The 14,160-nt window shown below is 43.4% G+C and overlaps 1 protein-coding gene across 4 annotated transcripts in view; it reads right to left on the reverse strand.

Moving 5' to 3' along the window:
* Positions 1-11,469: 11,469 nt before the first annotated feature.
* LOC111851101 (A-type voltage-gated potassium channel KCND3-like) overlaps positions 11,470-14,160 on the reverse strand; it is a 120,138-nt gene continuing 117,447 nt past the window's right edge. For 3 of the 4 annotated variants that reach the window (XM_023825650.2, XM_023825651.2, XM_072712968.1), the window contains exons 7-8: positions 13,164-13,408; positions 11,470-12,223 (exon numbers count right to left, since the gene is read on the reverse strand). In XM_023825650.2, the coding sequence (XP_023681418.1) occupies positions 12,031-12,223; positions 13,164-13,408 (438 nt within the window). In that variant the 3' untranslated portion in view covers positions 11,470-12,030. The remainder of the gene's footprint in view (positions 12,224-13,163; positions 13,409-14,160) is intronic. The other variant, XR_011991934.1, reaches the window with a different exon arrangement.

The raw sequence follows: 14,160 nt of genomic DNA on the forward strand, positions 1-14,160 counted from the left end.
CATTGTTTTTGCAGTCATTTCTAAGTTATATAATCAGACACTGGCAGTATCAATACTTAGTAGTTCATAAAACCAGACAATGACGATTGTAGAAACTCTTATCTGAAACTGAAATAAGTTCATGCTAAAGAGAAATGTTGAATACCTGCTGACTGTCTGTTTTGGTAGAAATTAGTATCTGAGGTAAAGTAAATCTTAGCCTGATTTTCAGTTTCCACTGTGTTTTGCAAACCTTTTGTTTTTCCCAGTTCAGAAGCTGCAAAATCCATCACTTGCGTACCTGCAGCTGCCAATGGACAACTTGGAAAGGACTGGACTGGGCATCTGACAACCAGCATTGTCCTTGAGGGTCATGGATTTGTGGGCGGGCAAAATTGATGGTGGGAGTGGTAGGCAAAAGTTATGGCCACCATCTCCTGACCCCACTGGTTGGCAAAATTCATCATAGGGGACCTCGAAGGCATTGACCGATTTTTAATCCCAGTCCAGGCCTGTCTTGGGCGCTTGACATGATTACTGAAAATTCACAAGTGTTTGCATGAGTAATGTGTTCAATTAGAGCAAACTTTTTGAGAGGGACCTTGTCTGACCTGCCATTTTTTTCTGTCTTTGACAGCGACGCTACTCAGTATCTAAGTCCCAGTTATTAGAATAGGGGACTTGTCCCCTAGTGTTTCTGAAAGCTGCCCTTGGGGACCACAGTTGAGCCATGTTTTTTGCGCTCTCCCAATTCCCTGGGAGATGGGAGGGAGCACAAATGTGGACTGTCTGGCCATCCCAGAGGACTGCTTTCAGAAACACTGCCCTAAATTCTACCAATGTCTATGTGAGTCTTCATGTTTTTACATAATAAATCTAACATAGTATCCTGAAATGGCTTGTTTCGCAAACTGCCTAAAAATGAGTGTGGACTATTACATCAGCACACCCGGTGGAATATTTTGGGGTTGCCCATTTCCTCTAATGAAATACTGAATTTAATGAATTTAAAAATACTCAAACAGCCAATGTTTCTTAAATATTTTCACTCAGATCTAGTAGTATTAAAATTAAAAGTGACAAAATACTGGACCCACTGCACTGATGCCTCACAAATTGATAGCAACCAGTCAAGCCATGAGGGAAGAACCAGTCAGTTTAAGCTTTGGACACTATGCAACATTAATCTTTTAAGCCCCTGTAATTCATTGCAACTTCTTATCCAAGATAAAATATTCAGAGTATTTGACCTGTATTCAGTGTTATCATTTACTCCAAGCAGACAAATAACTATGTTTATAGAAATTGTTGTGGTTTTTGTAACTGTGTCAGAACAAATTGGATAAAGTAAATTTTCAGTATAAGCTTGGTGACTTTATTTGATTATTAGAAAACAGGGGTGGCAGGTAGTAATAGTGATATTGCAAATGATTAGTCCTATTGCCTATTTTAAACATAACTATCTATCCAGTACAGGTGAGCTTGGAAGCACAGGATGCAAGACAGAGAATTAGATGGCAGTCGATCAGTGCCACTCTCAATGTAGGCAATGAAGAGGTGCTAGCTTAAATAACCATATACTTTTAGACTGCAGTAGGAGTGGAAAAAACCCCAATATAAATCTGAGAAAAATACAAAAAACGTCACAGATTGGGCAGGGGCAAGAATCAAGCATCCAAGCCTACATGTGGGTCTGACCACTTGCAGCACCATCCTGACTGAATGATTCACTTGACTTCATATGGAGGTACAAAGAAGCACCTGTTCCTGTATCAGCACCAGGATATAAATTGTTTAATTTTGTGTATTTACATGTCTATAATATCCATCCGTCTTCTAATTGCTTCTCCGGGTTGGTGTCAAGGTGGTGTGGCTTGGAGACTATCTCAGACAGCACTGGACACACTGCATTAACCCTGGATAGAATGTCAGTGTTCTGCAGTTCAGGTACATGTTCACACTCACACTCAATTTAGAGATGCCAGTTAGACTAACTACATGTCTTCGGACTGCGGGAGGGGGGTCACTGGAGAACCTGGAGGAATCCAATGTGGAGAGAGAATGGGTGCTCCATATACACAGAGAAGGAGTAAGATATGAACCACCAACCTATAAGGAGTGAGCATTAGTACTACCCGCTATGATACTCCGGCAAGCCCATCCATTAATTTTCTGTAGCTGCTTGTTCTATTTAGGGTTGCAGGGAGTCTGAAGCCTATCAGAGACGGTGAGTGCAAGGCAGCTGAAGGAACTTCTAATGCTCAAATGTTTTGCGCTCTGACATCCCATTTTACATAACATAGCATATTACAAGATGGCGGTAGATTACAAGATGTCGTTGCAGATGGCAGTCTCGGTACAGTGCTCTCTGGCATTGACTTTGTTTTTGTTTATTTTCTGTGTGTCTGGCTACACAAACATAGTCAGTTACTCTACTGCTAAACAGCAGGCAGTTCACTCTAGACAGTTTTTCCCTGGTTTTTACTGATCCGGACAGTTTCTTGGACATCCTTGGTGGAACAGTTGCTCTCTATGGAACCTGGCGGCGACGATGCAGGAAGCACGCAGGCGTGCTGGTGAAGCTCCAGCAGCGGCGGTTTCGAATAGCCCTTGGCTCATTCTGTTGCCCTGGTTTGCTTCTGCCGGGCTTCCATGTGCACCGCACAGTGCGTAACGGAGGTGGTGAAATTTGCTTCTACATCAATGAAGGCTGGTGCACAGATGTCATGGTGTTAAATACATACTGCAGCCCCAACTTGGAAACCCTTTTCATAAACTGCAAAGCCTTTTATTCACCACAGCAGTTCTCATCTTTCATCCTGGTCGCAAGCCAACGTGACCGACCAGATAACCGGTCTGGAAACACCCGGACCCACTGCTCCTCATCCTCGGCGATTTTAACAGAGCAAAATTAAACCACAAACATTCAAAATACAGACAGCACATCACCAGTCCCACCAGGGATGACAACATACTGCACCACGGTTACACCACTCTTAAAGAAACTTATCGCTCTGTCCCCCGGGCAGCTTTAGGACACTCTGATCATTGCCTGGCCCCGGTTCATCTTAATCCAGTCTACAGGCAAAAACTAAAACCTGCTAAGCCTGTAGTTAAAACTGTGAGGAAATGGACCAGTGAGGCAAAGCAGGAACCACAGGATTGGAGTGTTTTTGAAGCTGCATCTGATAAACTGGACGAACTGGCAGACACTGTGACATCGTACATTAGCTTCCGTGAAGATGTGTGTGTGCCAACCAAGACCTGCACACACACCAACAACAAGCTGTGGTTTTCAGCTAGACTCAGACAGCTTCGGCTGGCTAAAGAAGATGCCTACAGAAGTGGGGACAGGGGAATGTACAGGCAGGCCAGAAACACACTGACCAAGGAGATCAGAGTGGCTAAGCTACTCCGAAAAGCTGAAAAACAACGACCCTGCATTAGTGTGGAGAGGCCTGCAAGACATCGCCAATTACAGACGACCAACCTGCCCCTGCTGGGGCAAACAAAGACCTGACTGACGACCTCAACAACTTCTACTGCAGGTTTGAGAGGGACACATTCACACCCCTCATCCACTCCAGCTCAATGACAGTGACAACCATCACACCTCACCCCCCCCTACCATCCCCCCCAGGAACACAGGTGCCACTCAGAATACGCAAAGAAGATGTGAGTTGGCTCTTCCAGAGACAGGAAATCAGGAAGGCACAGGCCCAGCCGGCATCTCCCCCTCCCGCCTCAAAATCTCTGCTAACCAGCTGGCTCCAGATGCCTGGAGCTGTGTGAAGTTCTCACCTGCTTCAAACGCTCCACCATAATCCCGGTCCCCAAGAAACCCTCCATCACTGGACTGAATGACTTCAGACCTGTCACCCTGAAATTGGTGGTCGTGAAGTTCTTTGAACGTCTGCTGTTAGCCCATCTGAAGAATGTCACAGGACACCTGCTGGACCCCCTGCAGTTTGCCTACTGGGCAAACAGGTCAGTGGATGATGCAGTGAACATGGGGCTGCATTACATCCTGCAACACCTCGACCGCCCAGGGACTTATGCAAGGATCCTGTTTGAGGACTGTAGTTCAGGGTTCAACAGCACTGTCCCAGAAATCCTCCTCCAAACCCAGATAAATGTATCTCCTGCCATCTGTCAGTGGAACACCAGCTTCCTGACTGGCAGGGAACAGCGAGTGTGGCTGGGGGAGATCACCTCTGATGTACGGACCATCGGCACTGGTGCTCCTCAGTGTTGTGTCCTATCCCCCCTGCTCTTCTCCCTCTACACCAATGACTGTACCTCCATGGACCCAGCTGTGAAACTCCTTTTTGCAGATGACACCACAGTCATTGGACTCATCCAAGATGGCGACGAATCTGCATGTCGGCGGGAGGTCGAGCGGCTGGTACTTTGGTGCAGGCAAAACAATCTGGAGCTGAACACGCTCAAGACTGTGGAGATGACAGTGGACTTTAGGAAACACCCCTCAGCACTGGTCCCCCTCACCATACACAGCACCCTGGTGTCACCTGTGGAGATCTTCAAGTTCCTGGGAACTATCATTTCCCAAGAACTGAAGTGGGAGAGCAACATCTCCTCCATCCTCAAAAAGGCCCAGCAGAGGATGTACTTCCTGCGACAACAGAGGATCTCCCACAGGAACCGATCCAGTTCATTGAGTCTGTCCTGTGCTCCTCCATCACAGTCTGGGTTGGAGCAGCAACCAAACAGAACAGGAACAGACTGCAATGGACAGGTAGGACAGCAGAATGAATCATTGGTGCCCCCATGCCCTCTCTCCAGGACTTGTACACTTCAAGAACCAGGAAAAGGGCAGGAAAAATCATCAATGACCCATCACACCCTGGACACTGTCTTTTTGAACTCCTCCCCTCCGGCAGACGATTCAGAGGTCTGCAGACCAGGACCAGTCCCCACAGGAACAGTTTCTTCCCTCAAGCCATCACCCTTACAAACATCTGACCTGCAACAATCATCAACCTACACCTGATTCCCTGACTGCTACACCCTGCTCCACTCACACCATCGAACTGAATCTGACATCCCATACACTTTGCACCTTGTATGTTGTTTGCACTTTATGTACATTGTCTGTCTGTAAACATGAAATATTTTATATTGTATTTAATCTGTAATGTTTTGTTCTATTGTATTGTACAATAGTGGTGGCAGTGGTGGCTTAATGGTTAGGGAAGTGCACTCATAATTGGAAGATTGCAGGTTCAAATCCCCGACCAGGAAGACACCACTGAGGGACCCTGAGCAAGGTACCACCCCCAAGCACTGCTCCCCGGGCGCTGAATTAGCTGCCCCCTGCTATGTCACGAAAGTCACATATGGGTTAAATGCAGAGGACACATTTCATTGTTGTGCACTGGGTGCTGTGGTGTGTCAACAATGACAAATAATCACAAAAAAATAAAAATAGTGGAGAGACACCAACTGCCAGAAACAAATTCCTTGTGTGGGACAATAAACCTGATTCTGAGGGGGAGATTCTTTGGCAAGTATCACAGCTTGTGAATGATTTTTGTAGCCAGCTAAGAGTCTTTCAATTCTAACTTGGGGGATTTTCACCCATTCTTCCTGGCTTCTAATTCTGCAAGATTCTTGGGCCGCCTTGCATGCACTGCTCTTTTGAGATCTATCCACAGATTTTCAATGATGTTTAGGTTGGGGACTGTGAGAGAACCTTCAACTTGTGCCTCTTTTGGTATTTCATAGTAGATTTTGAGGTTTGTTTCGGATCATTATCTTGTTGTAGGACACGTCCTCTTTTTATCTTTAACTTTTTTACAGATGGAGTGATGTTTGCTGCCAGAATTTGCTGGTATTTACTCAAATCCATTCTTCCATCTACCAATGACATGTTCCTTGAGCCACTGGCTGCAACACAAGCCCAAAGCACGATCGATCCATCCCCATGCTTAGTACTTGGAGAGTTGTTCTTTCCCTGCAATTCGGCTCCCTTCTCCTCTACACATAACTTTGCACATTGTGGCCAGAAAGTTCTATTCTTACTCAGTCCACAGGACCTGTTTCCAAAGTTTGTTTATATATGTTCCTTTGCAAACTTCAGATACCCTGAATTTTGTGGTTAGGATGCAGGAAAGGTTTTCTTCTGCTGACTTTATCATGAAGGTCATGTTTGTTCAGGTGTCACTGTACAGTAGAACAGTGCAGCACTACTCCAGTGTCTGCTAAATTTTCTTGGAGGTCCTTTGCAGTCAAATGGGGCTTTTTATTTGCCTAGCAGTTCTTTCAGAAAGTTTTCTTGGTCTTCCATACCTCAACTTGACCTCCACCATTCCTGTTAACTGCCATTTCTTAATAACATTATGAACTGAGGAAACAGATACCTGGAAATGCTCTGCTATCTTCTTGTAGCTGTCTCCTGCTTCGTGAGCATCAATTATTTTATTTCATTTTTCGGGGTGATAGGCAGCTGCTTAGAGAAGCCCATGGCCTCTGATTGTTGGGACAAGGTTTAAGGAGTCAGAGAATTTATACAGCTTTACAATTTGCATCACCTGGGGTTTCCTAATGATGACTGTGAACAAGCCATAGTCCTACCCAGCTAGTGAAGGTCTGGGAACTTTGTAAATGCTCTTTGAAAGCTCAGATATCTTTGGGTGCCCAAATTTTTGCTTCAAGCCCTTTTCATTGTTTTGGTATTTTGTACATGTGAAGGACTGAAATAAAAATGTAATCTTGCTTGAAATATATGAAAGAAATCTGTCATCTTTAATGTTATGCATTTTGGAGTTCAGTTCATCTTCTGCTCACTTAATTATTCACAGTAACAGACATTTGAAGCAAGGGTGCCCAAACTTTTGAATGCAACTGTACTTAGGAAGATTTTTTCCCCCCAGATTTGTTGAAAATGCAGTTTCAATTTGGTCCATGTGACTTCACTCTAAATTTCCACAAAAGGTTCTGTGATAAGACCTGGTGATTAGGGAGACATGGAGTGCGTTAAACTTCATAAAAGTCACTGTACGGTTTCTTTTGCACTATGCAGGAAGGTGTAATCATCTTGGAATTTGTGAATATTATGAAAGATGAGCATTTGCACCATAAAACATTTTTTCATTGTTCAGTGGCACAGTTTTTGCGCTCCTTGCATTGATGCCGTACAAATTGATAGCAGCCATTTCTGTGCTTTGCCCTTGGATATAAGCAGTTTCCAAATGGCAGCACTGATTATAAACACCAGCCGCCAGAAGGTCATTATGTAGTTGTGACTGAGTCATAGAGGTATTGATTCATTTGTGTTAAGTTTGAGGCCAGTTCTTCCATCTTCCATCTGAATCCTTCAGTGTGTAATAGGTGGATGTACTGGAGTGGAGTGAAGTCAGGTGATACATCCATTCACCTGTTGCCAAATGTTAATGACATAAAATGATTTTTTAATTTCTCTCTTAGAGCCCTGCAGTCCTGACATTTTCCTCTAACGTAAACGAGATAGTAATTTTGTGTAATTTATTCCCTAGTGTTAAAGCTCGGTGTCGGCTTCTCGCTTTACCGCTCCGTCGTGTAAAATCAATTCCCAGGTCCTGGTTATTTTTTCCCATCTCTTTTCCATGTCAAGACCAGAGGACAGTGTTTAGCAGCTATTACTTTAAGTGTCCATCTACACCTTTTGGCAAGTTTCAACTTGTAATTTTTATTACCAATGCACCTGCAATTCAGGCCTCCACTCTGAGGACTCTGGAAATCTGACAGTTGCCTCCCAGTTGCTTTGTGGACCTATGTATATTACCTTGTTTAGACAGAGTGCTAATTGGCTAATTGACACGGTAATATCACTCACTTCAGGCAAAATATTTGATTGGCTCAAAAATACATTTCATGCTGCCATTATTTTGTCCCCCCTAGGTATGTGCATGCACACCAGCATATCTCCAACATCTCTAATGAGTGATTGTAAGCCCTTTCTATTGGTCTGTACTGTCAAACAGCTGAAAATGAGTCTCAGTTTGGGGTGAAAACAATGAAGATGAACTGAAGAAACTTCCATCCATCCATTTTCTGAAACCACTTGTCCTCTTCAGGGTTGCGGGGGGTCCGGAGCCAATCCCAGAACCTACGGATGCAAGGCAGCTGAAGGAACTTCTAGTGCTCAAATGTTATGAAGTCTAACATATTCCACAAAGTTGGTATTGTTGCCTCATTTGTGTTGTTCAATAGGCTACATTTTAATCTCAGAGGCAATCAATGATTGTAATCTAACAATATGTGGACTAGTCATGTAATGCAGGCAAGAGTGACACTTTTTTTGTGGTTTCTGAAGTTCATAAATGAATAAAATCAGGAAAAAAGTGAATCATACTGGAATGAGCGTTCCTCTCAGATTTTGTCACCACAGAGGCGTATCCTTAAAATGCATGCAGTGCAAAGGCACACTAAACTCTAACTGAACTAAAAGTGCTTGAAGAACAACTTCCCAAATTGGTATTTGTGGCAGATATAGATCTTTATCAGGCGCTTCACAGTTGTGACACAAGACAAAGTCATAAATGATATATAACATTTGACAAGATATGCACAGCAATTGGGGAGAATTAAAAAGGATAGACAAGTAAGGAAAGAGGAAAAACAATCTACAGACCTACATTTTATCCTGTCATAAAACACACTTGATGTAACTGAACAATTCCATCCCTCCCTCCCTCCCTCCCTCCCCACAGTACAATGAACAATGATGACACAGATCATAACCTTTTTTGTTTTCAAACCTGTTGCCCAACAACCATCTTCAGGACATGTAGCCCAATGTCATTTCACATCACCTCACTCTTCACGCTACCTGATAAATTCACATGTACCTCATTTAACATGTGATCTGTAATCTGTTACATAAATTTTTATACCTCTCACCTAATTCTGGCATAGGGTCATGACCAACTCAAGTGGTGGATTCTTGGGAAAGCATTATAAAAAGTAGGGCTCAAGCGAAGTATATCAGGGCAAAAATTTAATGTCACTGGCAGAAAATCCACTGCTAAACACCAATAGCATTTATGATGAATAATGGAGCTCTCTTACTGGAGAAAATGTTCAGTACATATGCTTCCTCCATTGTATCTCACCACTCTTAGTCTTATTAGTAAGTGTTATACCTCAGTCTATGGCTGAGATGTGAAAATGTGCGTAGTTTTATGTGGTTCAGACCATGGGAAGTCCTTCAGCCATGAGTTTTATTTACAGCAGCAGGCATAAGAGATGTGAGATGTGAACAACCAGTGCCAGACGTGCAGTTTGCCAGAACAACAAACAAAAACCCACATCTGCAGTAAAATACAAAAAAATCTCCCTACCATTTTACTGAACTAAAGACAAGGTGGAAAAGATAATGCCCTACACTTAACTCTTAAAGTAACCAAAAACAGGCACCAAAAAATTGAAAAACAAAAGGCGTCCAAGCCCTACTGTCTGAAGAGGGATTAATGCAACCAATACACATCCATCCATCCATCCATCCATCCATTTTCTGTACCAGCTTGTCCTATGTAGGATCACAGGGGTCCGGAGCCTATCCCGGAAGCTACGGGCTCAGTACATGGAGTAACCCAGGATGGGGCACCAACCCATCGCAAGGCAAACAACAATAGTGAAATTCAAATATGAAGAAAGTAACAAGGAAGCAACTAAAATCCAAAAAAGGCTGAATAAACTCAGAATCCATATTCTTATACAAAGTCCTACATAAGACAGGTGTTAGTAATTGGAATGGAAATATTGCATTATACCACACAAAAACCTCAGGACTGCAAGTGATTCCCTTTGTGTGTGAATACAGTTCATTCTGAGGTGCTTTTGTTAAGTAGAACAATGTATTTTAAATGTGTTCTTGTTTGAGAGTTCAACATTGTGAGAGTTCATGTTCGGTTAACAGAATTTTTAGCTCCTTAAAATAAGTTTTGGTGTCAGAGACAAACTTTTCATATCGCTTGGGCCCTACATAAAAGGAGGTTCTGTGACTGTTCTGGAATGTTAGACACAAAGCCCCGGTAGTGTGTACACTGGGAGGTGCTGTCGGTCAACTGCCCTCAGGAATGTTTCTTACTGGAATGAGAGGAGAAGGAATCACAATTAAGAACCTCCTATTGGGAGTGGGTAACCATGGTAACCAGGTAACCATGACTGAATTGACTTCCAGATCCAAAGCAATGTCTGAGACGCATGGCCTTTCGCAGTATATATAGAGCTAAATGCTGTTATTGCATAATTTTTGGAGCTACTAGAGAATCAAAATATCAACAGTCATGACCTGTGCTTGTTCTGACAGTTTGGATAGTGATGAGGTATAATTTTGCAGATATATTATGGACGTAGCAGGGACTTCCCCTTCCTGCCTGCCAAAAGTCACGTAACACTGATGGTAAGCACTTTCTATAACATTTAGGGCTACCTCTGAATGGCTCATTGAGGCGTTTTTTACCTAAAGCTCCAGCAAAATCACAGTACCATATCTTAACACGATGATAGATTCAAACAGGAAAATTACAGCTGTGACAATGGCTCACACAAGAGATGCTTTGCAGAACTGCAAAAGGGGTACTTGATGCCAAATATCTACCCACCTCATGGGGACAAAGAAAAAGAATAAAGATCTATTGGTCAGTTTCATCTTATCAGTAGTGGTCAAACAGATGTAGAGTGCATACATAAGACAAGACCAAAATGGAGGATGAAGAGAGATCTATAGAATCTTAGCCAGTGTCATAGGAGTTGAGACAAAGCTAGCCTGCAGGGATAGGTGGGCCAAGGCCATTGGCAGCAAATAAGCCCCATTATATAGAAGAAAACTAAGATTAAGAAGATCTGGAGAACACTGAAGGCAGCAAGAAGTAGGAACACCAAGGATCTATGTGGAGCACACACTTACACATCCATTTTTAAAAATTCCTCATGAGCTACAAAAACAACTAATGTTTGACTACCAGTACTTCTATCCTCCATCAGCATGATGGGACAGTCTTACTGGTTTGCCATATGATGGCCAATTCCACAAAATGTTCTGTCAAAGCTAGTCACAATGAACCCATGGCTAAGGTCAGAGTCAGAACACATCCATGTCACAGAGTCTCCTTGTGCTTTCATGAGCTACATTCTTAAGTTTTTTTTGTTTGTTTTCTGCTCAGACTTCATATATTTTATTCATGTCTAAATAGTACTATGAATGGAGCTGAAGTTAAGATGTTATGGAACAAAGCCTGGTAGCAGCCAGTGAAAGCAATAGAGGGAACCTGATGAAACGCATGTCATGTTTAAAAAGATGAATATTCTGGACATAATTGTGTTCAGAGACTCGCCCCGAGTGGCTGCTAACTGGTGTGCGTGCAGCCTGTGTGAGTTTCACATTGGATAAACACACCTCTTTCACACAGACATTCAGGTACACAAACACACGCGCGCACACACACACACACACACACGGAAAAATAAAAAACCCACTAACACCTGTTACAGACACACCTACCTTGTTTTTATAATCCGTTTTTGTCATTTCTCTAAAACAAAATAAATAAATACATAAAAATATTTAAGGTTTAAGATATACATTTTAGCAAGGTAAATATATTGACTAAACAACACAAAACAAAGGAAAATAAACTCAGAAAAAAGGTAATATTTACTTGCTTCTTCTTTTTTAAAATATTGTTTTTTTCTTTGTGTCTGCCTCTTGTTATAGTTTCTTATAAACCTTTCCAGTCCAAAAGAAATGTAAAAGTATTAGAGCACAGTGTCACATGACTTTCCTAGTCCAATCTTTCTTGTGGAATGCATGTGGTCCATTCAAAAACACTAACGTATCTAGAAATCAGACGGTTCCAGCCTTTTCTTTTTCTTTCTCCCTCTCTTCAGACCGAAATGAAGGCCATCCTTCTTGTAACTGACAGGCTCTGTCAGCTTATACACCAGGAAGGAGGGGCAGCTATCCCAGATACAGTCACTGCCTGTGTGTTTCTCTAGGGAGCCCCTGCTGATCCTCAGGGCCTATCAGAGGGTGTATGCAGAGGCCAATCACAGGGCAGACACTTTGACAATGTTTGAGCTGACTGTGGTCTGGCTGCTGGGGCTCGATGGCGTGTGCCCGTCTCCGTCTGGGGTTGTGCCTGGAGGGGTTGGGATGCTAATGATCGCTGCAGTTATCTGGCTGCTCTTGCAATTAGTCTTGCAAAGCACTTCTTTGGGCATGAGGTTCAGACTGGAACGGCTGGTGAAAGGAAAAAGAGCAGTGCTGTCTATTAAAACACAATTTAAGACTCAAGGCTATCACTAGTCCTGCAGGGAAGTGTGCGCTCTTTAAGGGGGACAGCTTTGTGTGGTGTCATGGAACTGGTTTAAAAACAAATTATAATATCATTATCTAAATTACTCAAAATACTGCTTGGAGTCATTTAGGTGATGATGTCACGGTTGCCAACTCAAACTCATCTGGCATGACATACTCACACAAGAAATGTCTCAACAAATCTGAAGCTGCATCAAAAGCGCTGGGGTAGTTTGCAAACCCAACAGATGATTTACAAGGTAATAAAACTGTTACATGCATGTAAATTAGTGTGCAGATTTGTCTCGGACTGAAAGTCTCACGCCAGCCAGCGGACCAAAGTTGGCAACCCTGTGATGTAGGATAGCTACATACCCACATAAGGAATGGGCCCTATATACAAAAACAATCCCATTGCACATGTGGTTGATTCATTCCTCTGATTTCAGTTAGCACCATCTAGTGGTCATATCCAAAATTACACTCTCCATAATTGGAGGTATGAACTCCTTTGACTGCTATTCTCAGTTTCATGGAAGCAGTGAGATTTGAATCCCTGCCTGCCTGCTAGCAGCATGGCACATTCACACGCTAAGACCCGTTTAGAGACTCCAGATCACCTTGCTGCATGTTATTAGATTGCAAGAGGAAACCCGGATGAATTCTGCATGAACCTGGCCAGAACATACAAACTTCACACCTACAGAGGTGAGTGGAGGAACTGAGCCCTTGACCCTGAAGCCGTAATGCCGCCCACTGAGTCACTGCACCACTGCTGTGAAAACCCGCTTTTATCTAAATCATCTGCTAAACAGCCAAAGCACCACAATAAGCGCAATATGGTGTAAACGCCGTACGGTTGAGGGCAGAGGAGCAGGCCAACCTTGTGCTGAGCGGTGGTCGGTCGCTATGCTGGATGTGGACGGCACTCAGCTCCTGCAGGCCGCACAGAGGTCCTGGCGGTGCGCTGGCATTGGGCAGGTGGGAGCTCTTACGCGCGCGGCGGGAGCAGCAGGTTCCTGTCAGGCTGCCGGAGCTGGAGAGGGAGGGGCTGTGGGATGGGTAGCTCTGGAGCGCCCCCTCCAGGCAGTTCTGTTCGTACAGGTGCTCGTCCACAAATTTGTGGTTCTACAGATGATCCATGGAACAGAACAACGGTTCTCATTGCACAAGTAACTGGATAGTAAAAGCAACTGAAAGTTGGGTAGAAAAATTTAAAGAAGTGATATGATTTGCAGGCATGGTTTGTATTATCTTACATCTAGAAATAAAGTAGAAATCAAAGCTCATACTGTTCATATTATACACAGTCATCCATCGACTTACGCCATATCGAGTAATGTCCGATCCTGCTTAAGTCCCACAAGAACCTTAATAAAATTTATCCACAGACATCCAAAGCAGATGCAGTGGACGTTACAGCTGATACCATGGACCGTGTGTGCAGCATGCGGCAAGAAGCAAAACAAACCAAGTGCGCTGCCACTGTAGAGTTTTAGTTAAATGTGTGTGATATTGTATATTACGTTACACAGAATATTTGAGCTCTCCCCTATAACGATTCAGATAGATCCAGATTGACTAACATCCTCATTTTGGGGGTAATGCATGGATATTAGTCTATGGATGCCTGTACAGTGCTTTCCCCAGTAGGTTAAAACAGTCCCTGTATGTGGACTATGGACTCATGTGGATTATGTCTGTAAATTCATCAGATATTATTTAAAAAGCTAAAAAGCTTTGTAAATCAGGTAAAATAGAGCAGTCTGTCTGTGGGGCTGGCTGACCTCGTAACACAGGCTGAAGCAGACAAAGCCAAGTGTAACCCGGCCAGTCACGCGGAGAACAGGGAACGTGTGACTGCGGGAGAGCAGAGTGCC

This window comes from Paramormyrops kingsleyae, chromosome 6, assembly GCF_048594095.1.
Source record: "Paramormyrops kingsleyae isolate MSU_618 chromosome 6, PKINGS_0.4, whole genome shotgun sequence".
NCBI lineage: Eukaryota > Metazoa > Chordata > Actinopteri > Osteoglossiformes > Mormyridae > Paramormyrops > Paramormyrops kingsleyae.